This window comes from Leucoraja erinacea, chromosome 24, assembly GCF_028641065.1.
Source record: "Leucoraja erinacea ecotype New England chromosome 24, Leri_hhj_1, whole genome shotgun sequence".
NCBI classification, from domain to species: domain Eukaryota; kingdom Metazoa; phylum Chordata; class Chondrichthyes; order Rajiformes; family Rajidae; genus Leucoraja; species Leucoraja erinaceus.
This window is the reverse complement of record NC_073400.1, coordinates 33437213-33464696: the sequence shown is the minus strand read 5'-3', so window position 1 is coordinate 33464696 and position 27484 is coordinate 33437213. Positions and strand designations below refer to the sequence as shown.

The window sequence follows — 27484 nt, the reverse complement described above, 5'->3', positions numbered from 1 at the left end:
CATCGCACCAACATCTGGAGCTGATATTGGAGCCCCTTCCCTGGCTGTTTACAAGCTGCTTGTAGCCCAGAAACAAGGCGGTGTAGGAAGGAAGTGCAGATGCTGGTTTAAACTGAAGATAGACACAGAGTGCTGGAGTAACTCAGCAGGACAGGCAGCATCTCTGGAGATAAGGATTGGGTGATGGAGAAGGGTTTCGACACAAAACGTCACCCATTGCTTCTCTCCAGAGATTCTGCCTGAGCCATTGAGTTACACCAGCACTCTGCATCCCACTGAAGGGTGGCACGGTGGCGCAGCGGGTAGAGTTGCTGCCACACAGCGCCAGAGACCCTGGTTTGATCCTGACTACGGGTGCTGTCTGTACAGAGTTTGGATGTTCTCCCCGTGACCCTGTGGGTTTGCTCCAGGTGCTCCGGTTTTGTAGGTAAATTGATCTCTCTAAAAAGGCCCTCGTGTGCGTGAACGGGTGATCACTGGTTGGTTCGGACTCGATGGGCTGAAGGGCCTGTTTCCGCGCTGTGTTTCTAAACAGACCCCTCTGTAATGTAAAAGTCAGTGAATGAAATATCATCTGAGCAGAACATTTCTCAGACCATTAATTGCAGGAATGAGGAGTGGACGGGCCTTGGCATGGCAAGGGTTAACAGGTACACACATAATGGAGGTATGCTGAGCCTGGTATCCCAGAGGAAATACAGCAGGTCAGGATACAGGAAAAAGTGTCTCATGCAGCAGTGGACACACAGAACTCCTTTGTAACCCCTTGTTTGGTTTCTCTGCTGTTTCCTGATGCTGTTACCGTTCTCCACTTCACAATTACAATCACATCCACTCACTTCCTCCACCCTGGGCTCTGGAGCTGAAAGCTGGATATTCACTCTGTGTTCCAAGTGTATTTGTTAGTGAAGGGGGCGGGGAGGCAGGGAGGGAGAGGGGTGTGTGTGTGTGAATAATTCAGTATAAAACACCCCTACTCCACACAGACCGTCTCCACGCCCGTCCAGGAGTAACGTTGGCCTCTGCTTCAGCAAAGTAACCAAACGCAACAATTCATCTAAACACAATGTCCACTCTCTGGTGCTTGGAAAATGAATCTAAAGGACATCGGTTCACCTTCATTCTCTGCCTCCTGGGTTTTCTGGGTAAGTTCACATATGGAAATAGTAAGGAGATAGTTACTGCCTGGGTGTGTGTGTGTGTGTGAAGTTATTCAGTACTCACTCTGATGACCATCGGACTATGCTTGACCGGACTTTGCTGGCTTTACCTTGCATGAAACATTATTCCCTTATCATGTATATCTATACACTGTAAATGCACTGATTGTAATCGTGTATAGTCTTTCTGCTGACTGGTTAGCACGCAACAAAAAAGCTTTTCACTGTACCTCGCTACACGTGACAATAAACTACAAGTCTTCACTCAAAAGAGAAGGAAAATTAAATCTTGCTCGCTACAAAAGCAATTACAATTTCAGAACGACAGTTTTTAAACATGTTAAAGTGTGGTCATATAACACGAGTTGAGGAATTGGCAATCTTCAAATGATGAGCTAGTTATAGGACAATGTGACCAGTCTTTCATTCTCAAAATCCCAACCTTTCATCTATCATGGGTTTAATATTTTGCATTTTAAAATTCAAATTGATTTTCTGAATCCCATTTTGAAGAAATTGCTCACTTGACATTTTGTGGAAAGTTTATATTCCTCGTCCATGCCTGCCTCATTGTTTCCAAGTCAAGATAACAAAGCTCAAGTCAAGTCAAGAGAGTTTATTGTCATGTGTCCCAGATACTGACCAGAGCTGGACTGGAGCTGATGGAAGCAGGACTGGCTGCATTGATTAACTCAGCGGGTCAGGCAGCATCTGTGGACAACATGGATAGGTGACGTTTCACAGAGTGCTGGAGTAACTCAGCGGTCAGGCAGCATCTGTGGAGAACATGGATAGGTGACGTTTCACAGAGTGCTGGAGTAACTCAGTGGGTCAGGCAGCATCTGTGGAGAGGAGGAATGAGTGGAGTTTTGGATCGAGACTGTCTTGTTCTCTGCTGCCTCATTATCCTTCTTCTTCCCAAACCTCAACCTCAGAGGTTGACCGGAGACATGCAGAATGTAGAACCCCTTCACCAGAGGGAGAAGGTGGGAGAACGAGGTTAGGAGGGAGAGATAGATCAGCCATGATTGAATGGCGGAATAGACTTGATGGATCGAATGGCCTAATTCTGCTCCTATCACTTATGATCTTATGATCTCAGCTTCTTCCCTTCCCAAGTAAACAACCTCTGACCCACGAGCCCCCCCCTCTCCAGTACCAGCACTCGCCCCAGTGTTGATGGGTGACCAGGGCTGGTGCAACTCCTGTGATTACACACGTTAGAGATGCAGCACGGAAATAGACCCTTCGGCCCGACTTGCCACACCAACCACTGAGCCCATCTACACTAGTCCCACCTGTCCGTGTTTGGCCCGTATCCCTCTAAACATGTCCTATCCATGTTCCTGTTCAATGTTGTTATAGTCCCTGCGTCAACTACCTCAGCGAGAATCAAAGACCCTGCTCACATCCTCAGCTCTCCCACTGGTTTAGTTTGGTTTAGAGATACAGCGCGCGGAAACAGGCCCTTCGGCCCACAGAGTCGGCACCAACCAGCGATCCCCGCACACTAACACTACCCTACACACACTAGGGACAATTTACATTTTACCAAAGCCAATTGACCTACAAACCTGTACGTTTTGGAAGTGTGGGAGAATGCCGGGCACCTGGAGGAAACCCACGCAGGTCACGGGGAGAACGTAGACAGCACCCGTAGTCAGGATGGAACCCGGGTCTCCGGCGCTGTGAGGCAGCAGCTCTACCCGCTGCGTCACCGTGTTCATCTTTATCGGAGACACAACTCTTTCTTCAGTTCCTCTTGCTCTTTAGGTTCTAAAGAACAGCCTTTGTGTTTCCTTTCATTTATTTGCCAGTGTCTTTTAAAATTCTTTCTCTTTGGTTTTGCTAATCTCCTTTTTAATTTTGTTCCTGCCTCCTGGGTTTTCTGTCGTATTGAACTCTCAGCATCTACGAGGCTTCTTGTCTTTGATCTTGCTGCCCGCTCCTCTCATCATCCCTACACTCCAGCTTTGTCAGCCTTACTGTGCCTCACACGCAAACAGAGAAACATAGACAATAGGTGCAGGAGGAGGCCAATCGGCCCTTCGAGCCAGCACCGCCATTCAATATGATCATGGCTGATCATCCACAATCAGTACCCCGTTCCTGCTTTCTCCCCATATCCCTTGATTCTGTTAGTCCTAAGAGCTAAATCTAACTCCCTCTTGAAAACATCCAGTGAATTGGCCTCCACTGCCCTCTGTAGCAGAGAATTCCACAGATTCACAACTCTCTGGGTGAAACAATGTTTTTCTCATCTCAGTCCTCTTAGATTAGTTAGTCTACATGATTACAATCGAGCCATTCAGAGTGATAAGGGAATAACGTTTAGTGCAAGATAAAGCCAGCAAAGTCCGATCAAAGATAGTTCGAGGGTCACCAAAGAGGTAGATAGTAGTTCAGGACCGCTCTCTGGTTGTGGTGGGATGGTTCAGTTGCCTGATAACAGCTGGGAAGAAACTGTGCCTGAATCTGGAGGTGTGCATTTGCACACTTCTGTACCTCTTGCCCGATGGGAAAGGGGAAAAGAGGGAGTAGCCGGGGTGAGATTGGTCCTTGATGATGCTGCTGGCCTTGCCGAGGCAGCGTGAGGTGTAGATGGAGTCAATGGAGGGGAGGTTGGTTTGTGTGACGGTCTGGGCTGTGTCCACAATTCGCTGAGTGGGACTGATACTTGGTGAATGGCCAGTATTCTGGTGAAGATTAATATGTGACATTTTCCTGGATAGTTGTCCAGTGTCAACAGCCAGTCCTGCCGGCCGGCGTTCAGCCAGATGGAGGGAGGAATCGCCCTCTCCTACACGTATGGGGAAACCATCAGCTATCGCTGTGTCCGAGGCTCTCAGATGGACCAGAGGTCACAGCCTCAGAATTAAAGGACTTCCTTTAGGAAGGAGATGAGGAGAAATTTATTTTATAGTCAGAGGGTGGTAAATCTGTGGAATTCTTTGCCACAGAAGGCTGTGGAGGCCAAGTCAGTGGATATTTTTAAGGCAGAGATAGATAGATTCTTGATTAGTACGGGTGTCAGAGGTTATGGGGAGAAGGCAGGAGAATGGGGTTAGGAGGGAGAGATAGATCAGCAATGATTGAATGTCGGAGTAGACTTGATGGGCCGAATGGCCTAATTCTACTCCTATTCCTTATGACCCGAAACATCACCTATTCCTTTTCTCCAGAGGTGCTGCCTGACTCGCTGAGTTACTCCAGCGTTTTGTGTCTATCTCCACTTTACAAAGTGAGACCAGTCTCAGCAAATAACTTGGAAATGGAGAGCACACAAAATGCAGTTTTGTTGCAATCTTTAATTGTAGATAATCTGTAACAGATGTGATTGAACCAAACAGATGGACTGCCGACTCTCTGATTCTCTGCAGTGTTTTGCTCCAGTTCATTGTTTAGACTGCCCACATTATTCTAAATTAGGGTGTGTGTGTGTGTGTGTGTGTAAACTTTGAGAGTGACCTGTGCCCACCAATAGTCATTGCTGCAGGGCGACGTGGACCGTGAGTGAGGAACTCTGAGCAATGGATTCCACACAATGTTCCAACATAATGATCCAACTCTTCCCTCCAGCTAAAACCTGGGGAAGGTTCGCAACAACATAGGGAAACAGCTTGAGCTTTATTGTTGGCATGTGTACTGTGAAAAGTGAGAAGCCCCTTGTTTGGAAAAGTGGAAGGCATGCTAGCCAAAGTAATCAGATAACACTCCACATTAATACATTCAGCTCAAACTCCAGTACAATAGGTAGAGCAAAGGGGAAGATGCAGAGTGCAGTATATCCTTCTCAGCATTGTAGTGCATCAGTTCCAGAGACAAATGTCCACAATGGGGTGGAGGTGAATCGGCCAGTGCCCTAGCTTATGGAAGGCCCGTTCACAAGCCTGCATCTGCAGTTCCTTGTTTTTACTTTAAAGGAAGGGTCCCATATTGAAACGTCACCTATCCATGTTCTCCACAGATGCTGCCTGACCCGCTGAGTTACTCCAGCACTCTGTGAAACGTCACCTATCCATGTTCTCCACAGATGCTGCCTGACCCGCTGAGTTACTCCAGCACTCTGAGTGTGTTTTACATTAAAGGACTCCGGGTAGTGGGGTCAGGATAGTGTAACGTGTCATCAATCAAGCTGTGGCCAATGTACCGCTGGCACAGCTGGTGTCTCTATGCACAAGATCACATCACAACAATGAACACGTTGAAAAACAACGGTCGTGGAGTGGAGAAGCTGATGCTGTTTCTGTGATCATGTCCCTCAACAATGCATCACTGTCCAAGGCATCTGCTGCTTGATTCCCCGCCCAGCACGGAACGTTGCCAAGGGTCAGCCCGGGACTAGAGCTGAACGGGTGGAGGACTTCACTCCTGCACGATTCACGCAACACCATCCAGAAACACAGCTGGAAAACAACATCTGGCCAGTAGATGATCTCAGCCCCACCTCCAGCCCCTTAACCCAGTGTAGACCGACCAGGACATTGTCCATACAACAGCCCAAAGCCCAAAAGGTGTCAGGAGTTATGGGGAGAAGGCTGGAGAATAGAGTTAGGAGGGAAAGATAGATCCGCCATGATTGAATGGCAGAGTAGGCTTGATGGGCCGAATGGCCTAATTCTGCTCCTATCACTTATGGCTTTGGGGAGCAAGTCAGTTCACACAGTTGTTATCAGACAACTGAATCATCCTAGCACCAACTAGAGAGCAGTCCTGACCTCCCATCTGCCATCTCCCTCACTGGAGACCCTCAGACTACCTTTAATCGGACTTCACTGGACTTTGTCTTGTACTAAACGTTATTCCCTTTATCCTGTATTTCTACACTGCGGACGGCTCGATTGTAATCATGTCTAGTCTTTCCGCTGACTGGATAGCACGCAACAAATAAGCTGTTCGCTGTACCTTGGTACACTTGACAATTGAGTAAACTAAACTCAACTCTCAGCAGATTGTGCCAGCAGCCTCCACCTACAGCCCGGTATCTTTTTGTTTTTTTGTTTATTTAGTTATGTAAAAGTGTGTTTTTTTGTGTTTTTTTGGTGTTTTTTATGTGGGGGAAGAGGGCACGGTGCGGGGGATACCGTCCTTCAGCCGCTTCCTGGTGAGGACGCGACTATTACTCGAGTCGCGTCCTCCCCCCCCCCCACAGCGGCCTACCTACCTGGATTGGCGCGGCCTTTCCTGCCGGGATCGACCGGAGCTCCAGCAGCGGCGGGACAGCGCTGGATAACATCGCGGGGCTGGCGATGCCTTACCGGGGGTCGCCGTCTGGAGCCCGGAGTGCTGGACCTGCTGCACTGACATCATGGAGCTGCGGTTTGCGGAGATCCCAACGCGGGCGGCACTGATGGACAGCGCGGGGTCCTGCGACTCTGCCCGGCTCGGCCTGCGGACTCAGGAGCTGCAGACTCCGGCAGTGGGAGGCGGCTGATCAGGAGGTCCGGGCCGCTGAGGAGGAGGATGTTCACCGTCGGGGTTCGGCGTCGGCGTTCCACCTGCCCGGCATGAGGGCCTGAACATCGGGCCACCGGGGCGGCGACTTCGGGTGCTCGGAAGGCCCCGACCACGGATGAACACGAGGGGAGGCTGGCTGGACTATGGTGCCATCCTCACCTTGGTGCCATTTATGTTATGTTGTGGACTTTATGTGTTTATGCTTTTTTTTTTTTTTTTTTTTAATTTTTAATTCAATTTCAATTTATTTTTAATATGTTTTATATTTATTTATTATTTATTTTTATTATTTTTCTTGTGATTTTTTTTAACGATACTGCCTGTAAGGGAAATTCATTTCGTTGTCTCAAATTGAGACAATGACAATAAATTTGAATACAATACGAATACAATACAATTGTGGCAACACTTGCCGTGGTCACCCATGGTCATCCATGGTCTCATCTGTGGTCATCTCACTGCTTCATTCTCCATAAGGTGGAAAGGCCAACATTAAGGAGATAAGGAGGAGTTCCTTTAGTCAGAGGGTTGTGAATCTGTGGAATTCATTGCCACAGACAGCTGAGGAGACCAAGTCAATGGATATTTTTACCATGCAGAGAGATAGATACTTGATTAGTGGGTGTCGGGGGCTATGGGGAGAAGTCTGGAAACTAGGGTTGGGAGGGAGAGATAGATCAGCCACCCAGTTTTAGTTTATTGTTACGTGTACCGAGGTACAGGGAAAAGTTTTTGTTGCGTGCTATCCAGTCAGCAGAAAGATAATACATGATTACAATCGAGCTGTCCACAGTGTACAGATACATGATAAGGGAATAGTGTTTAGTGCGAGGTAAAGCCAGCAAAGTCTGTTCAAGGATAGTCTGAGGGTCACCAATGAGGTAGACAATAGTTCAGGACCACTCTCTGGTTGTGGTGGGATGATTCAGTTGCCTGATAACAGCTGGGAAGAAACTGTCCCTGAATCTGGAGTTGTGCGCTTTCACACTTCTGTACCTTTTGCCTGAAGGGAGAGGAGAGAAGAGGGAGGGGCCGGGGTGCGACTCATCCTTGATGATGCTGCTGGCCTTGCCGAGGCAGCGCGAGGTGTAGATGGAGTCAATGAAATGGAGGTTGGTTTGTATGATGGTCTGGGCTGCGTCCACAATTCACTGCAATTCCTTGCGGTCTTGGATGTAGCTGTTCCTAAATCAAGCTGTCATGCATCCTGATAAAATCTTTTCTGTGGTGCATCTGGAGAAGTTGGTGAGAGTTGTAAGGGACATGCAAACTTCCTGAGCCTTCTAAGGCAGTTGGTATATTTTCATGGTCGTTGCTTCAATATGGGTGGTCCAGGAGATGTTGTTGGTGATATTGACTCCATGGAATTTGAAGCTTTATAACCATATAACCATATAACAATTACAGCATGGAAACAGGCCATCTCGACCCTTCTAGTCCGTGCCGAACACGTATTCTCCCCTAGTCCCATACACCTGCGCTCAGACCATAACCCTCCATTCCTTTCCCGTCCATATAACTATCCAATTTATTTTTAAATGATAAAAACAAACCTGCCTCCACCACCTTCACTGGAAGCTCATTCCATACAGCCACCACTCTCTGAGTAAAGAAGCACCCCCTCATGTTACCCCTAAACTTCTGTCCCTTAATTCTCAAGTAATGTCCCCTTGTTTGAATCTTCCCTACTCTCAGTGGGAAAAGCTTATCCACGTCAACTCTGTCTATCCCTCTCATCATTTTAAAGACCTCTATCAAGTCTCCCCTTAACCTTCTGCGCTCCAAAGAATAAAGCCCTAACTTGTTCAACCTTTCTCTGTAACTTAGTTGCTGAAACCCAGGCAACATTCTAATAAATTCAATATCCTTCTCCTTGGTGAATACCGAAGAAAATAAATTGTTCAATATCTCCCCCATCTCTTTTGGCATCTGCAGATAGCTGTCCACTCTGACTCTCTAATGGACCAATTTTATCCCTCGTTATCCTTTTGCTATTGATATAGCTGTAGAAACCCTTTGGATTTACTTTCACCTTACTTGCCAAAGCAACCTCATATCTTTTTTTAGCTTTTCAAATTTCTTTCTTAAGATTCTTTTTACATTCTTTATACTCCTCAAGCACCTCATTTACTCCATGCTGCCTATAATTATTGTAGATTTCTCTCTTTTCCGAACCGTGTCCAATTTCCCTTGAAAACCATGGCTCTTTCCAATTTTTACTATTTCCTTTCAACCGAACAGGAACATAAACACTATTCAGGGAACGGGGGTTCCCCTCCTCCACCATAAATGAGGCTCGCACCAGGGTCTCTTCCATACCCTGCAACACTGCTCTCTCTCCCCATCCCCGCACTCGCAACAAGGGCCGAGTCCCCCTAGTCCTCACCTTTCACCCCACCAGCCGTCACATACAAAAAGTAATCCTCCGTCAGTTTCGCCACCTCCAACGTGACCCCACTACTCGCCACATCTTCCCATCTCCCCCCATATCTGCCTTCCGCAAAGACCGCTCCCTCCATAACTCCCTTGTCAATTCTTCCCTTCCCTCTTGGTCCACCCCCTCCCCGGGCACTTTCCCTTGCAACCGCAAGAGATGCAACACTTGTCCCTTTACCTCCCCCCTCGACTCCGTTCAAGGACCCAAGCAATCGTTCCAGGTGCGACAGAGGTTTACCTGCATCTCTTCCAACCTCATCTATTGCGTCCGCTGCTCTAGATGTCAGCAGATCTATATCGGTGAGACCAAGCGGAGGTTGGGCGATCGTTTCGCCGAACACCTCCGCTCGGTCCGCAATAACCAAGCTGACCTCCCGGTGGCTCAGCACTTCAACTCCCCCTCCCACTCCGTCTCCGACCTCTCTGTCCTGGGTCTCCTCCATGGCCACAGCGAGCAGCACCGGAAATTGGAGGAACAGCACCTCATATTCCGTTTGGGGCGTCTGCACCCCGGGGGCATGAACATCGAATTCTCCCAATTTTGTTAGTCCTTGCTGTCTCCTCCCCTTCCTCAGCCCCCCTGCTGTCTCCTCCCATCCCCCAGCCTTCTGGCTACTCCTCCTTTTCCCTTTCTTGTCCCCACCCACCCCCGCCCCCGATCAGTCTGAAGAAGGGTTTCGGCCCGAAACGTTGCCTATTTCCTTCGCTCCATAGATGCTGCTGCACCCGCTGAGTTTCTCCAGCTTTTTTGTGTAACCTTCAATTCTCCAGCATCTGCAGTTCCCTCTTAAACAAGGAACATAAAGATTCTGTACTCTTAAAATTTCACCTTTAAATGTCCTCCATTTCTCTTCCACATCTTTCCCATAAAACAAAATGTCTCAATTTACTCCTTTTAAATCCTTTCGCATCTCCTCAAAGTTAGCCTTTCTCCAATCAAAAATCTCAACCCTAGGTCCAGTTCTGACCCTCTCCATAATTATATTGAAACTAATGGTATTGTGATCACTGATCCCGAACTGTTCCCCAACGCATACCTCTGCCACCTGACCCGTCTCATTTCCTAACAGGAGGTCCAGCACCGTCCCTTCTCTAGTCGGTACTTCTATGTATTGCTGCAAAAAACTATCCTGCACACATTTTACAAACTCCAACCCATCCAGCCCATTTACAGAATGTGTTTCCCAGTCTATGTGTGGAAAGTTGAAATCTCCCACAATCACTACTTTGTGCTTACTACTAATATCTGCAATCTCCTTACATATTTGCTCTTCCAATTCTTGCTCCCCATTTGGCGGTCTATAATACACCCCTATAAGTGTTGCAACCCCTTTCCCATTTCTCAGTTCCACCCAAATAGCCGCCCTAGACGAGCCCTCCAATCTATCCTGCCAAAGCACGGCTGTAATATCTTCCCTGATAAGCAATGCAACACCTCCACCTCTTGCCCCTCCAATTCTATCACACCTGAAGCAACAAAATCCTGGAATATTTAGTTTCCAATCACCATGTTTCCATGTTTCACTGATCGCCACAACATCATACTTCCAGGTGTCAATCCAGGCTCTAAGTTCATCCACCTTTCTTACAATGCTCCTAGCATTAAAATATACACATTTAAGAAACCCACCCTCTCTTATTCTCTGTTTATTGTCTTTTTCTTTTCTCTCCCCTACATTTTGGGTCAGAGTGCTACCATTCTCTGCCCCCTGCCTCACACACTGACTGCTAGCTTTCCCAATTTGAGTCCCTCCGCCCAATCATACTAGTTTAAAGTCTCCCCAGTAGCCTTTGCAAATCTCCCCGCCAGGATATTGGTCCCCCTTGAGTTCAAGTGCAACCCGTCCTTTCTGTACAGGTGGCACCTTCCCCAAAAGAGGTCCCAATGATCCAGAAACTTGAATCCATACCCACTGCACCAGCACCTCATCCACACATTTATCCTCCACCTCGCTCCATTCCTACTCTCACTGTCGCGTGGCACAGGCAGTAATCCTGAGATTGTTACCTTTGCAGTCCTTCTCCTTAACTCTCTAACTAACTCCCTAAATTTTTCTTTCAGAACCTCTTCTCTTTTTTTACCTTTGTCGTTGGTACCTATATGTACCACAACCTCAGGCTCCTCTCCCTCCCATTTCAGGATTTCTTGGACACGTTCAGACACATCCCTGACCCTGGCACCAGGGAGGCAAAACTACCATCCAGGTCTCCTGTCTGCGTCCACAGAATCGCCTATCTGATGACCTCCATGACCTCCCATATCTGACATCCAGAACAGTAACCTGCCCCGGCCCTCATTCTCCCCCTTATCCAAATACAATAAAGCCTTACCCAGGATACAAGCCAATCAGCTGCTTCCTCTAGTCCGTTCCACCAATCAAAGGCTTCCCTTAATTTGAGGTGTGATCTGTAAATGGAACGTTGCAGATTTTGGTTCCTCCTCCCTCTGTAACGGCTCCTGGGCCTCTGCTGAAACAAGCCCCGCGATGGGTTTTACACTCACCACATGGAGGTCACTCCTCCCTCTGTAACGGCTCCTGGGCCTCTGTTGAAACAAGCCCCGCGATGGGTTTTACACTCACCACATGGAGGTCACTCCTCCCTCTGTTAACGGCTCCTGGGCCTCTGTTGAAACAAGCCCCGCGATGGGTTTTACACTCACCACACGGAGGTCACTCCTCCCTCTGTAACGGCTCCTGGACCTCTGTTGAAACAAGCCCCGCGATGGATTTTACACTCACCACACGGACGTCACTCCTTCCTCTGTAACGGCTCCTGGTCCTTAACTCCCAGAATCCTTAACTCCCAGAATCCTTTCAACCATCTCAACTCAGCTGTCAATGTAAACTGGGGTGTGTGTACTGGTCACCCCAAAATCTTGCCAGTGTCATTTAGGAATGGAATCTTGCTGTTTTCTGGTGGTTTTGTTGTACTGTTGATCAGCATTTCCTGTCCGTTCCGGTCTAGATGTTCTCGTCTGTTCCCGGGGTTGGGTGTGATTGCATGGCACGGGGATAGACCCTGGTGAAGATGGTCAGTAGCACCTTGTGGGGAATGTAAACACACTCTTCCTTAAACCTCTTTGTGTTTCTCTTTAAACCGCAGCCCAATGGAGTTGCCACAGCTACGCCGAGCCCATCGAAAGTCCCATCGCGATTACCACAGGTATGTTTTAGGGTGACTGGTATCTTGTTAAATCATTAATTACTCACACATCTACCAACGCACTGTTTACTAGGGCTATGTTCTTATTGGACGGCGCAGTGGTGCAGCGGTAGAGTTGCTTCCTTACATGCCAGAGACCTGGATTGCTGTCTGTACGGAGTTTGCATGTTCTCCCTGTGTCCCACATGGATTTTCTCCGGGTGCTCTGTTTTCCTCCCATACTCCAAAGACGTACAGGTTTGTAGGTAAATTGGCTTCTGTAAAGTGTAAAATTGTCCCTAGTGTGTGTAGGATAGTGCTAGTGTACGGGGTGATCGCTGGTCGGCACGGACTCAAGAGGGCCGAAGGGCCTGTTCCCATGCAATATCTCCAAAGTCTAAGGTAAATTGTAAAGTCTACCAGACTATAAAAACAGACAAATAAATAAATAATAATAGTTCAAATTCAAAGATGATGCCCCATCTACAGTATATAGTTTGGAGCCTGACCTAAACTAAAGACTGGACTTCACTAGTTTAGTTTAGTTTAGTTTAGAAATACAGCATGGAAACAGGCCCTTCAGCCCTGCGAGTCTGACCAGCGATCCCCACACACTAACACTAACCCACACATACTAGGGACAATCTTACATTCATACAAAGCCAATTAACCTACAAACCCATACGTCTTTGGAGTGTGGGAGGAAGCCGGATCACCCGGAGAAAACCCACGCAGATCAAGGGGAGAACGTGCAAACTCCGTACAGACAGCACCCGTAGTCAGGATGGAACCCGGGTCTCTGGCGCTGTGAGGCAACAGCTCTACCCGCTGCGCCATCGTGCTGCCTTAATGACACATGAAGTCATGTCACATGGTGTGTCAGTAACTCAGAGATATGGTTGTGGTCTCACACTCCAGTCAACCCCACGGCGAACAACCAGACGGCTGTGCTGGACACAAACACGACCACTGCCAACACCTCCATGAACAGCATCACCACCTTGGGGATCGAATCTGCCAACAGCAGCGTGGAGACAAGCACCGTCTTAATGAGAGATGGAGTCACCCAACTCTCCGAGGGAGAGCATAACGCAGTACAATCACAGATAAAGGTAAACCAATCGCATATCATCATAGATCATAAGGTTTTAAGTGATAGGAGTAGAATTAGGCCATTCGGCCCATCAAGTCTACTCCGCCATTCAATGATTGCTGATCTATCTCTCCCTCCCAACCCCATTCTCCTCATAACCCCTGACACCCATACTAATCAAGAATCTATCTATCTCTGCCTTAAAATATCCATTGACTTGGCCTCCACAGCTGTGGCAAAGAATTCCACAGATTCACCACCCTCTGACTAAAGAAATGTCTCCTCATCTCCTTCCTAAAAGAATGTCCATTAATTCTGATGTTTAGTTTAGTTTAGCGATACAATGCGAAAACAGGCCCTTCGGCCCACCGAGTCCGTGCCGGCCAGCAATCCCTGCACGCTAGCACTATCATATACACACTAGGGACAATTTACATTTACACCAAGTAAATTCACCTACAAACCTGCACGTCTTTGGAGTGTGCGAGGATACTGGAGATCTCGGAGAAAACCCACGTGGGTCATGGGGAGAACGTGCAAACTCATAGTCAGGATCAATAGTCAGGATTGAACCTGGGTCTCTGGCGCTGTGAGGCAGCAGCTCTACCGCTGCACCACCGTGCCGCACTATGTGTAAAGAGCTGTTGTAAACCACAGAGAATTACATTGATCATGGGTAGGTGTGACACATCCTCTGAACAAACCATTTATAGAGTCATAGAATGATACAGTGTGGAAACAGGCCCTTCAGCCCAACTTGCCCACCCCGGCCAACATGTCCCATCTACACTAGTCATAGTGATACGGCACAGAAACAGGCCCTTCAGCCCAACTTGCCCACCCCGGCCAACATGTCCCATGTACACTAGTCATAGAGTGATACAGTGTGGAAACAGGCCCTTCAGCCCAACTTGCCCACCCCGGCCAACATGTCCCATCTACACTAGTCATAGTGATACAGCACAGAAACAGGCCCTTCAGCCCAACTTGCCAACCCCGGCCAACATGTCCCATCTACACTAGTCATAGTGATACAGCACGGAAACAGGCCCTTCAGCCCAACTTGCCCACACCGGCCAACATGTCCCATCTACACTAGTCATAGAGTGATACAGCACGGAAACAGGCCCTTCAGCCCAACTTGCCCACCCCGGCCAACATGTCCCATCTACACTAGTCATAGAGTGATATAGTGTGGAAACAGGCCCTTCAGCCCAACTTGCCCACACCGGCCAACATGTCCCATGTACACTAGTCCCACCTGCCTTTGTTTGGTCCATTTCCCTCCAAACCTGTCCTATCCATGTACCTGTCCAACTGTTTCTTAAACGTTGGGATAGTCCCTGCCTCAACTACCTCCTCTGGCAGCTTGTTCTATACACCCACCACCCTCTGTGGGGAAAATGGTGCCCATCAGATTCCCGTTGAATCTTCCTCACCTTGAACCTATGATTTGTGAAATGTTTTCAAAACTAAATGGCTAAAATTGTTCCTATTCCTAAAGGGAGTTCTGGAGAGAATCTTTTTCCATCAACTTTGCGTTTCAATATATTTGCTTGAAAAACAGGAACCGAGTTTCCTTATGTGGTGAGGCTGACAATGGCAGACGGGACATTCTCATCCAATGGTCTCTTTCAAGATGTAAACTTTTGACATCCTCTCTGTCGAGCGGCTTGGAGGTGATTTCCTGATGTCGTTAATGTGGCCTCAGAGCGCAATTTGAAACATCCTCCTGTGATTCCACCGCCCACTGTTTATGCACAGAGCTGTAAACATTTCCTTGTTCTAACGTCGACAGACCCCGATGCCAAACATCTTCAGACATGGCAACTGGTGGTGCAGCGGGTAGAGCTGCTTCCTCACAGTGCCAAAAACCCGGGTTCCATTCCGACTACGGGTGCTGTCTGTACGGAGTTTGTACATTCTCCCCGTGACCTGCGTGGGTTTTCTCCAAGATCTTCCGTTTCCTCCCACATTCCAAAGACATGCAGGATTATAGGTTAATTGGCTTGGTATAAATGTAAATTGTCCCTAGTGTGTGTAGGATAGTGTTAGTGTGCGGGAATCACTGGGTCAATGCGGACTCGGTGGACCGAAGGGCCTGTTTCCGCGCTGTATCTCTAAACTAAACTATACCAGACTGCACGGTGGCGCAGCGGTGGAACCACTACCTCACCACTAGACCAGATGAGCAGAATTAGGCCATTTGGCCCATCGGGTTTACTCCACCATTCGATCATGTAGTTGTACAGGGCCCTGGTGAGACCACTCCTGGAGTATTGTGTGCAATTTTGGTCTCCTCATTTGAATAAGGACATTCTTGCTATTGCGGGAGTGCAGCATAGGTTCACCAGGTTAATTCCCATGATGGCGGGACACGTATGATGAGAGAATGGGTCGACTGGGCTTGTGTTCGCTGGAATATAGAAACATGAGGGGATCTCCTTGAAACATATAAAATTGTTAGAGGATTGGACAGGGTAGATGCAGGAAAAATGTTCCTGATGTTGGGGCAGTCCAGAACCAGGGGTCACAGTTTAAGAATTAGGCCATTTGGGACTAAGATGAGGAAAAACTTTTTCACCGAGAGAGTTGTGAAGCTGCGGAATTCTCTGCCACAGAAAGCAGTGGAGGCCATTTCACAGGACATTTTCAAGAGAGAGTTAGATGGAGCTGTCTCTATGTTTCTATCCAACCTCCCTGCTCGATTCCCCTGCCTTCTCCCCGCACCTTTGACACGAACCTATAAAATCAAGGACCCATTAACCCACGATCCTGATGGTGAGAGAGGGTGGAGCGCTGGTTTGCTTCATGTGACCATTAGACCTGGAACTAGGTCATTCGGCCCATCAAGTCTACTCCGCCATTCAATCATGGCTGATCTATCTCTCCCTCTCAACCCCATTCTCCTGCCTTCTCCCCATAACCCCTGACACCCGTACTAATAAAGAACATATCTATCTCTGAAGAAAGGCCCCTGTGGGAATGGGAAGGGCAGTTAAAATGTTTGCCTCACTCCCAGATCCATGAAGGTACCGTCACCACCTTGAAAAGTCACTTGGACAGGTATGTGGATAGGACAGGTTTAGAGGGATACGGCCAAATGCGGGCAGGTGGGACTAGTGTAGATGGGGCATGTTGGTTGGTGTGGGCAGGTGGGACTAGTGTAGATGGGGCATGTTGGTTGGTGTGGGCAGGTGGGACTAGTGTAGATGGAGCATGTTGGTCAGCATGGGCAAGTTGGGCTGAAGGGCCTGTTTCCACATGGTATCACCCTATGACTATGACCGGGTGGGACGTGTAGATGGGGCATGTTGGTCAGTATGGGCAAGTTGGGCTGAAGGGCCCGTTTCCATGCTGTATCACTCAATGACTCGGGTCTGTGGCATCAATGTGTGTCACGTCCAGCCGAGCCGATGAGCTCTGTGTGACCCCATGATAAACAGGCCACTATTCGGTAGAATAGTCACTGTGGCGTTTACTCCATGCCCCAGTTGGCAAAGGTGCTCGACATTAGTCAGCTCTGCAGAGTCTCTGTCACGGGGTCAGTCAGCACAACAAGATTGCCTACTGTGTACAACTATTTCCGTGGGCTAACGTATTCTGGGCATAGCCTGAGTGTTTGTCTTCAAATCATTTGCCCTCAGAGAGTTCAGTTGAGTTGGCGGGCCGAGTTATTGTCACTTGCAGGGTTCCCACAGACGTGTCGACATTCTTGATCTGGAAATGAATGAGTTGTGATTTGCCTTCACTCTCGCTGCCAACAGCTACGCTCAGCGATTCCACCTCCCGGTGTCTGATCGAGTCTTAGAACACACAGGTAGACACCAAATGCTGGAGTAACTCAGCGGGTCAGGCAGCATCTCTGGAGAGAAGGAATGGCTGACGTTATGGGTCGAGACCCTTCTTCAGACTGATGTCAGGGCAGTGGGAGTGGGCGGGACAGAGATAGAATGTAGTCGGAGACAGTCAGGCTGGTGGGAGAACAAGGATGGGGCAGGGATTGAGAGAGAGGGAAAGCAAGGGCTACTTGAAGTTAGAGAAGTCAATGTTCATACCGCTGGGGTGTAAGCTGCCCAAGTGAAATATGAGGTGCTGTTCCTCCGATTTGCGCTGGGCCTCACTCTGACAATGGAGGAGGCCCAGGACAGAAAGGTCAGTGTGGGAATGGGAGGGGGAGTTAAGGTGTTGAACCCCCGGAAGATCAGGTAGGTTTAGGCGGACTGAGCAGCGGTGTTCCGCGAAACGATCGCCGAGCCTGTGCTTGAACACACAACCGTACAGCACAGGAACAGGCCCTTCGGCCCACTATTCTGCGATGAACGTGATGCCAAATTAAACTAATCTCCTTTACTTCACAAGCACCACTACCATATTTGCCTCCACCACCACCCCTGGCAGCGCCTATGACTCTGTGACCATGACTATTGGTCTAGGACTCTAAGACTCCAGTGAAGGCCTTTCTACCCACAAGTTGCTGGTGGAACAGATCGCGCTGTGAGATAGCGTGAACCTTGTACGACATCCACTCACGATCTAATTAATTCTGAAATGCTGGAATGCAGCCAAGTACTAAACGTTACAACACCAGTCTCTTTTGTCATCTTTGATTTTGATTTGTGCATAAGTTTAATGTGCGATCAACGGCAATCAGTGCATTTTACATGATGTGCTTCACTTTGAGGACAGTGAGAATTCGACTGTCTGACTCCGTGCTGGCATTTAGTCGAGTAATTCTGCAGATACCAACAGTTTCAAGAGCCTTGAAGCAGATTCCGGAGGGCACCATCTAATAACCTGCCACTTCATTAACATATCTCTATTCTCAAGATGCAATATCAATGAAATAACTAGACAATTAGCTTCAGACAGGCACAATCAGGCATTCAAATATAATTAGGAAACATCTCTCATTGAGACATTCTAGAAAATTATCTCGCATTTGCCTGGATGAGGCAGCGTGGAATACTGATGAAATTCAGCAGAAATCAAAATCTATTTGCTAACCTCTGTCACAGGAAGGAGAAAGATTATTGGAGAGACGCAAGGAACTGCAGGCGCTGGAATCTTGAGCAAAGCACAGAGTGCTGGAGGAACTCAGCGGGTCAGGCGGCATCTGTGGAGGGAATGAACAGACAACGTTTCAGATGTCAAGGTGTTTAAAGGTCATGGTAGATGTTGCAATGTGAGTTGGCAGAGGAGGAAGGCCGGTAAAGAGGAGGTCCTGGTGGTGGTCATCCCACACTGACCCCCCCACACTGACCCACACTCACCCCCCCACACACACCCACACTCACACCCCCACACTGACCTCACTGACCCACACTGACCCCCTCCACACTGACCTCACTGACCCACACTCACCCCCCCACACTGAACCCACCCCACACTGACCCCCCCACACTGACCCACACTGAACCCACCCCACACTGACCACACTGACCCACATGGACCCCCCCACACTGACCCCCTCCACACTGACCTCACTGACCCACACTCACCCCCCACACTGACCCACACTGAACCCACCCCACACTGATCCCCCCACACTGACCCACACTGAACCCACCCCACACTGACCCACACTGACCCCCCCACACTGACCCACACTGACCCCCCACACTGACCCCCCACATTGACCCACACTGTGACACAAGACAGGTCAAGAGGATGCATGAACATTCAGCCTTAATGTTCATAAGTTCCAAGAGCAGAATTAGGCCATTCGGCCCATCAAGTCCACTCTGCCAATCAATCATGGCTGATCTATCTCTTCCTCCTAACCCCATTCTCCTGCCTTCCCATAACCTCTGACACCTGCACTAATCAAGAATCTATTTATCTCTGCCTTAAAAATATCCACTGACTTGACTTCCACAGGCGTCTGTGGCAAAGAATTCCACAGATTCACCACCCTCCGACTAAAGAAATTCCTCCTCATCTCTATTTTGAAAGTACATCCTTTTATTCTGAGGCTGTGCCCTCTGGTCCTAGACTCTCCCAGCAGTGGAAACATCCTCTCCACATCCACTCTATCCAAGCCTTTCACCATTCCGTAAGTTTCAATGAAGTACCCCTTCATCCTTCTAAACTCCAGCGAGTACAGGCCCAGTGCCGACAAACACTCATCATAGGTTAAGGCTTGTATCTGTTTGTGTGACTGACTGTAGGTTTGAAGATGCATCCTCCACTTTCACCGAGTTATCTGTGGCTTTATGCGTGAATACTGAGTGGTTCATTGTTGGGCAGGCTTGCCTTAGAGAATGTATCGTGAATTTAACTCTGAAGGCAGTGGATGCTAAAATACAAAGTCACCTATCCATGTTCTCCACAGATGCTGCCTGACCCGCTGAGTTACTCCAGCATTCTGTCTGACCTCTGGTGATCTCTGTCTGCTTTGTTTCAGGATGATAGCTCGAGGGCGGGAACGCCGGTTTTGTTTCAGGATGATAGCTCGAGGGCGGGAACGCCGGTTTTGTTTCAGGATGATAGCTCGAGGGCGGGAACGCCGGTGGTCTTCACCTCCCTGCTGGTGTGTGGGCTACTGGCTGCTGCTGGGATTCTGACCGGCAGTTACCTGTGCAGCAGGAAGAAATGGACCCCTCCCAGCAGGCGGCTGGTAAGTGAGTGGGTGGGTAGTTGATTTGGCCCACCACTCCCCCGCCTCATCCACACCCCTCACCCCACCAATCCTCACCCCACCCTCTACCCCCAACCCTATCCCACCTGTCATCCACCCCCACCCCTCACCCCTCCACCCCCACCCGTCACCCTACCCATCTACCTGTCACCCCACCCTTCCACCCCTCACCCCTCTCTCCTCCCCCACCCCTCACCCTTCCACCCCACCCATCTACCTCCACTCCCACCCCTCCATCCCTCACCCCTCCACCCGTCACCCCACCCCTCCACCCCTCAACCTCCACCTACCCCACCCCTCTACCTCCACCCCCACCCTTCTACCCGCTGCGCCTCCGTTATTGAATCTGTCGCTTCTCTCCCAAGGACGAGGAGACGGATGCACAGGACCGTGACAGCGTGATGTTTTCTGTTGCTGCAGAGGACCGTGATAAGCCAAAAGTGAACGGAGAAACGCAGGAGACGGGGGACAAGAGCCTGCCTGCCTCTGCGGCAGGGACAGCCCCGACCACTGTCACCAAGGGGCGGCTGGAGGGAGACACGGAGCTGTAGGCCACACTCTGTGCCTCACCCCCTCCCTGCGCAGCCCGGCATCTCCACCACCTCCCCGCCATTCGCCTGAAGGAAAGTAGCGGAAACCATTTCATTACAAAGGCAAATCCAAACACACTCGGCCAGTGAACAGCCCAGACCCGATCCAGCAGTGGGGAAGCTTCCATGAGCGGTGGTAGAAATATAGAAAATACGTGCAGGAGGAGGCCATTCAGCCCTTCGAGCCAGCACCGCCATTCAATGTGATCATGGCTGATCAACCAAAATCAGTACCCCGTTCCTGCTTTCTCCCCATATCCCTTGATTCCGTTAGCCCTAAGAGCTAAATCTAACTCTCTCTTGAAAACATCCAGTGAATTGGCCTCCACTGCCTTCTGTGGCAGAGAATTCCACAGATTCACAACTCTCTGGCTGAAAAAGTTTTTCCTCATCTCAGTCCTAAATGGCCCTTATACCTAAACTGTGACCCCTGTTTCTGGACTCCCCCAACATCAGGAACATTTTTCCTGCATCTAGGTGTCCAATCCCTTAAGAATTGTATATGTTTCTATAAGATCCTCTCTCATCCTTCTAAATTCCAACGAATACAAGCCCAGCCGCTTCATTCTCTCAGCATATGTCAGTCCTGCCATCCTGGGAATTAACCTGGTGAACCTACGCTGCACTCCTTCAATAGCAATAATGTCCTTCCTCAAATTAGGAGACCCAAATTGCACACAATATTCCAGGTGTGGTCTCACCAGGGTCCTGTACAACTGCAGTAGGACTTCCTCTGAAACTCAAACTTAAGGTGACATTTGGTGGCGTTGCCTCCAAGATGGTGCCCAACCAGGGGTGCCCAACCAGGCGACTATTAGCATGCGAGCCACAGAATCAGATCTACAATCACACATTACATTTGCCCCACATTCTCCAACCTCTCCTCTTCCAGCAACATAGCTTACTTTAATGCTGATATCAGAATTTACTGGACTTTACCTTGCACTAAACGTTATTTCCTTCATCCTGTATCTGTACACTTGTGGACAGCTCGATTGTAATCATGTACAGTCTTTCTGCTGACTGGTTAGCACGCAACAAAAGCTTTTCACTGTACCTCGGTACATGTGACAATAAACTGAAATTAAGATTCTACTTCATTACAACTACGTCGCCTTCGACTGAATCTACGGGCAAAGGGAATGGGGGGCAATGTATGGGCATGGTGGGGTGGGAAAAACAAGTAACAAGGGCACTGGTCAGGTGGCCTAATGGAGATGCATGCAGATCATGCCAACCACCGCTCCATTGGGCCATTGGCCAGTGGATGGAACAATCATCTCACCTTATGCCACCCACTCCGTGTCTCTACCAGCAGTGACCCCACCCCAGCAGTGACCCCTCCCCAGCAGTGACCCCTTCCAGCGGTGACCCCTCCCAGTGACCCCTCCCCACGGTGACCCTTCCCCATCGAGCCTAACCCTTCCTGCCCCTCTCCCCTTTACCCCAGACTGAGCTGTTACAATATCCTCCCACGGGGCCAGACCCGTCAGCATAAACCCATTCTCGGTGAGGACCCCCCCCACACTGGGACACACACGACCAGTCGGCAGCTAAACGCCAGGCTACCAGGGTGATGGAGAGTTGTGGAGAGAGAACACAAACTAAAGATAATGATCACAGCAAATCTCCTTTGTCCATTCCCACCCTCCACCGTGTGACCAAGGGTGTAACGCAGGGACCCGCGATACCCTCGGTGGGAGCGAGTATCTATCCGTGAGGTGGTTCCTGTGGCGATGGATAGCGCTTTAACAGGATGACAACAAACTATGTGAGGAAATCTGAAGAGAAATCCATGTCCTGACTTTACAACACGGTTTCCTTCCTCCCGTGATTGATGGTTGGAATGTCATTAAACAACCTCTTCCTGAACTGTAGTCGACAGCGCAGTGTCAGAAGAGGTCAACTACAAAATGTACTGTTGCCTTTTACTTCCCGCCCAATAGCGACGTTCAATATGTTAAATGCTTGTTTTTATTAAAAATGACAAAGGATGTTTTGAGACCAACATTACGTGTAAATGCAGAGTGAACTTGTGGTCTCACTTACAGCTTGTCTACATGTTACTAACACGGACCTTCTCCTAGAGTAGGTGTCCAGAATGTTCTAACCATGTCTGATGAATGTACTCTAAACAGAAATAAAAGTGGTTGTAACTACTTGTATTTTACTTGCAATCAAATTCATGAGTTCATACGTTTTAGGATCAGAATTAGGCCATTCGGCCCATCAAGTCTACTCCGCCATTCAATCACGGCTGATCTAACTCTCCCCCCTAACCCCATTCTCCTGCCTTCTCCCCATAACCTCTGATGCCCGTACTAATCACAAATCTGTCAATCTCCGCCTTAAAACATCCACTGTTTCGTTTTTTGTTAGTTTATAGATACAGCGCGGAAACAGGCCTTTCGGCCCACCGAGTCCATGCCGACCAGCGATCCCCGCACATTACCACTACCCTACACACACTAGAGCCAATTTTACAATATAGCAAAATAATTAACCTACGTCTTTGGAGTGTAGGAGGAAACCAGAGCACCTGAAGAAAACCCACAAGGTCATGGGGAGAACGTACAAACTCCATACAGACAGCACCCGCAGTCAGGGTCAAACTCGGGTCCCTGGCGCTGTGAGGCAGCAGCTCTACCCGCTGCGCCATTCATTGATTGCAGCGTTCTATGTTCATAAACGGTGAGCAGTGTTGGATTGGCTTCTCATCAAACCAACTTATCGACGTTGGAGACACAAGAGACAGCAGATACTGGGATCTTGAGCAAAATACTCAGCAGGTCAGGCAGCATCTGTAGAGGGAATGGACAGATGATGTTTCAGATCAGATCAGAAGGGTCTTGACCTGAAACGTCATCTATCCATGTTCCCCACAGATGCTGCCTGACCCGCTGAGTTACTCCAGCACTCTGTGAAACGTCACCTATCCATGTTCTCCACAGATGCTGCCTGACCCGCTGAGTTACTCCAGCACTCTGTGAAACATCACCTATCCATGTTCTCCACAGATGCTGCCTGACCCACTGAGTTACTCCAGCACTTTGTGAAACGTCACCTATCCATGTTCTCCACAGATGCTGCCTGACCTACTGAGTTACTCCAGCACTCTGTGAAACGTCACCTATCCATGTTCTCCACAGATGCTGCCTAACCTACTGAGTTACTCCAACACTTTGTGAAACGTCACCTATCCATGTTCTCCACAGATGCTGCCTGACCTACTGAGTTACTCCAGCACTCTGTGAAACGTCACCTATCCATGTTCTCCACAGATGCTGTCTGACCCGCTGAGTTACTCCAGCACTCTGTGAAACGTCATCGATCCATTATTCTCCACAGATGCTGTCTGACCCGCTGAGTTACTCCTGCAGCTGTTAACATCGACCGCACGGCCCAGGACTTGTTGACGGTAAAGGTGGGGATTGGTCTGATATGTGGTGAATGAGGAGGGTAGAGCCAATGAGAACTGCTGTAAATAAACCCAGGTTTAAACCACTTACGACGGGAAGAGGATTTACGAGGACGTTGCCAGGACCTGAACCCCTGAGCTACAGGGAGAGGTCGGGCAGGCTGAGACTTACATAGAAACATAGACCATAGGCTCAGGAGTAGGCCATTCGGCCCTTCGAATCAGCATTGCCATTCAATATGATAATTGCTGATCATCCACAATCAGTACCCCGTTCCTGCTTTTACCCCATATCCCTTGATTCCGTTAGCCCTAAGAGTTAAATGTAAATCTCTCTTGAAAACTTCCAGTGAATTGGCATCCACTGCTTTCTGGAGCAGAGAATTCCACAGATTTACAACTCTGGGTGAAAAAGTTGTTCCTCACCTCAGTCCTAAATGGACTAATTCTTAAACTGTGACCCCTGGTTCTGGACTCCCCCAACATGGGTAACATTTTTCCTGCATCTAACCTGTTTCTATAAGATCCCTTACCATCCTAAATTCCAGCGAATACAAGCCCAGTCGTTCCATTCTTTCATCATATGGCAGCCCCATCCATCCCGGGGATTAACCTTGTGAACCTACGCTGCATTCCCTCAATAGCAAGAATGTCCTTCCTCAAATTAGGAGACCAAAACTGCACACAATACTCCAAGTGTGGTCTCACCAGGGCTTGGAGCTTAGGAGGATGAGGGGTGGTCTTATAGAGCTGTATAAGATCATGAGGGGCATAGATAGAGTGAATGCAGGCTCCCCACCATTGTAGATGTCGCCCAGTCCATCACACACACACCACACTCCCCGCCATTACTGTATTTAAAGGGGGTTTCATGAACCTCAGTCAGTCCAGCTTGCAAGCTGGCTCTCTGCTGCCCTCGCCTGACAGAACCTGGCCTCACTGCTGGTTTAGAGGCACAAGGAACTGCAGATGTTGGAATCTGGAGTAAAACGCAAAGTGCTGGAGTAACTCAGCAGGTCAGGCAGCATCTCTGGAGAGAAGAAACGGTGGATGTTTCGGGTCAAGACCCTTCTTCAGACTAGTTTAAAACAGCAATTGTATAAAATATTTCCCTTCATCGGTGGTTAAACGAAAGCTCGCATATTAAATATTGAATGGAACATCAAGCAGCCCAGCACAGGAACAGGCCCTTCGGCCCACAATGTGCGTACTGAACACGATCAAGCCAAGTTAAACGAATATCCTCTGCCTACACGTGATCCATATCCCTCCATGTCCACGTGCCTGTCTAAAAGCCTCTTAAACACCACTATCATATCTGCCCCCACCACTCCCACCCCTGGCAGCGCGTTCCAGACACCCACCATCCCGTGTAAAACATTTGCCCCGCACATCTCCTTTATACTTTGCCCCTCTCACGTTCTGAGATAGACACAAAATGCTGGAGTAACTCAGCGGGTCAGGCAGCATCTTTGGATGAAGGAATGGGTGATGTTTCGGGTTGCGACCCCTCTTCGGACTGAGAGTCAGGGGAGAGGGAACGAGAGATATAGACGATGATGTAGAGAGATACAGAACAAATGAATTAAAGATATGCAAAAAAGTAACGATGATAAAGGAAACGGGTTATTGTTAGCTGTTTGCTAGGTGAGAACGAGAAGCTGGTGTGACTTGGGAGGGGGGGGATAGAAAGAGAGGGTCAGGCAGCATCTGTGGAGAACATGGATAGGTGACGTTTCACAGAGTGCTGGAGTAACTCAGCGGGTCAGGCAGCATCTGTGGAGAACATGGATAGGTGACGTTTCATAGAGTGCTGGAGTAACTCAGCGGGTCAGGCAGCATCTGTGGAGAACATGGATTGGTGACGTTTCACAGAGTGCTGGAGTAACTCAGCGGGTCAGGCAGCATCTGTGGAGAACATGGATAGGTGACGTTTCACAGAGTGCTGGAGTAACTCAGCGGGTCAGGCAGCAGTTACTCCTGGAGTAACTCAGCGGGTCAGGCAGCAGTTACTCCAGCACTCGGAGCCTAATTCTACTCCAAGAACCTATGATCTGTATTTGGGATTTACCAAGACGCTAAGAGAACTACAAGTCCCAGGATGTGGATCAGGCCTTAATACCCATCACGTGGCTGCAGGCCCAGCAGGCAGGGTTGCTATGACAACAGCTCACTTAAAGCCTCATCTAATATTTGGAATTACAAGAGGGATGTCAGTTTTATTTAATACAGTTCTATTTAAATGTGGACCAACAAGGCACCTCCCACAGCAAGGCAACCTCCCACAACAAGGAACCCTCCCACACCAAGGAACCCTCCCACCCACAAGGCCCCTCCCACAACAAGGCCCCTCCCACAACAAGGCCCCTCCCACAACAAGGCCCCTCCCACAACATCCCCTCCCACAACAAGGCCCCGCCCCCAGCAAGCCCCTCCCCCCAACACAACAAGGCCCCCCCACAACAAGGCCCCCCCACAACAAGGCCCCTCCCACAAGGCCCTCCCCCCACAAGGCCCCCCCACAACAAGGCCCCTCCCACACAAGGCCCCTCCCAAGGCCCCTCCCACAACAAGGCCCTCCCCCCACAAGGCCCCTCCCACCAAGGAACCCTCCCACAACAAGGAACCCTCCCACAACAAGGAACCCTCCCCCACAACAGGCCCCTCCCCCCACAAGGCCCCTCCCACAACAAGGCCCCTCCCCCCACAAGGCCCCTCCCCCCACAAGGCCCGTCCCACAACAAGGCCCCTCCCACAACAAGGCCCCTCCCACAACAAGGCCCCTCCCACCACAAGGCCCCTCCCACAACCACGCCCCTCCCACAACAAGGCCCCTCACACAACAACTCCCCTCCCACAACAAGGCCCCTCCCACTACAAGGCCCCTCCCCCCAAGGCCCCTCCCACAACAAGGCCCCTCCCACACAAGGCCCCTCCCCCCCAACAAGGCCCCTCCCACAACAAAGCCCCCCCCCCCCCACACACACACACACACACACACATGGCCCCTCCCCCACACACATGGCCGCTCCGCTGCAGCCGCGCTTGTTTTAACCCTTGACCTGTTTAACTACTTTAGGGCCAAAGAGTGAATTTCCTGACCCTGAGTGTTGGCGCTGTTGCTGTTTAAACTGTGTCTCCCTGTCACTCACCTCCTGTCTCACGGACTCTCAGGCCCAGTCGCCTCGTCTCGCCTCCTCGCGTCGCGTCTCTGTTTCCCCGAGCGCCAACATCAAGTCTACTCGAGAAACCAAATCAAACGGTGTTTGAAATGCGGCGGTTGGCGGTTGGCGGTTGACGGTTGGCGGGCGGTTGGCGGCTGGCGGCTCGTGGGCTCGTGCACTTCCCGCTGTGCGCGTGCGCGTGTGTATGTGCTCCAGGTGAGGTCCCCATGTAGCTGACTGCTGGAGATGACACAAGTGTTGGGCAGGTGAGGGTGTAACACTATGTGTATTCCTCCCCGCACTGGGACAAATCAGGACAGTATAGTGGACACAGACCAGACCATCACACAGCCTAGACCCTCACACAGCCCAGACCCTCACA

At 49.6% G+C, this 27484-nt stretch overlaps 1 protein-coding gene and 1 long non-coding RNA gene across 5 annotated transcripts in view; one reads left to right on the top strand and one right to left on the bottom strand.

The window, feature by feature from the left end:
• The window catches only part of LOC129708980 (uncharacterized), an 82202-nt gene extending 54953 nt beyond the window's left edge, over positions 1 to 27249 (bottom strand). For both annotated transcript variants that reach the window (XR_008725437.1, XR_008725436.1), the window contains exons 1-2: positions 27091 to 27249; positions 18298 to 18406 (exon numbers count right to left, since the gene is read on the bottom strand). This is a non-coding gene — a long non-coding RNA (uncharacterized LOC129708980). The remainder of the gene's footprint in view (positions 1 to 18297; positions 18407 to 27090) is intronic.
• LOC129708978 (serine-rich adhesin for platelets-like) lies at positions 903 to 22685 on the top strand. Of its 3 annotated transcripts, none has more exons than XM_055655090.1 (5): positions 903 to 1145; positions 12159 to 12218; positions 13116 to 13309; positions 19775 to 19909; positions 20296 to 22685. In XM_055655090.1, exons 1-5 carry the CDS (start codon positions 1067 to 1069, stop codon positions 20479 to 20481), a joined length of 654 nt encoding a protein of 217 aa, XP_055511065.1. In that variant the 5' UTR covers positions 903 to 1066; the 3' UTR covers positions 20482 to 22685. The 3 variants fall into 3 exon arrangements, with proteins under 3 accessions (XP_055511065.1, XP_055511063.1, XP_055511064.1); XM_055655088.1 differs by having other exon boundaries at positions 904 to 1145; positions 19697 to 19909; XM_055655089.1 differs by having other exon boundaries at positions 905 to 1145; positions 19736 to 19909.
• Positions 27250 to 27484: the final 235 nt, after the last annotated feature.

Excerpts from the sequence above, each read along its gene's own strand:
- LOC129708978 (XM_055655088.1), top strand. The coding sequence starts at position 1,067 with ATGTCCACTCTCTGGTGCTTGGAAAATGAATCTAAAGGACATCGGTTC. Across the intron at positions 12,219-13,115 it reads TCCCATCGCGATTACCACAG|TCAACCCCACGGCGAACAAC; the intron begins GTATGTTTTAGG and ends CTCACACTCCAG. Across the intron at positions 13,310-19,696 it reads CAGTACAATCACAGATAAAG|GATGATAGCTCGAGGGCGGG; the intron begins GTAAACCAATCG and ends GCTTTGTTTCAG.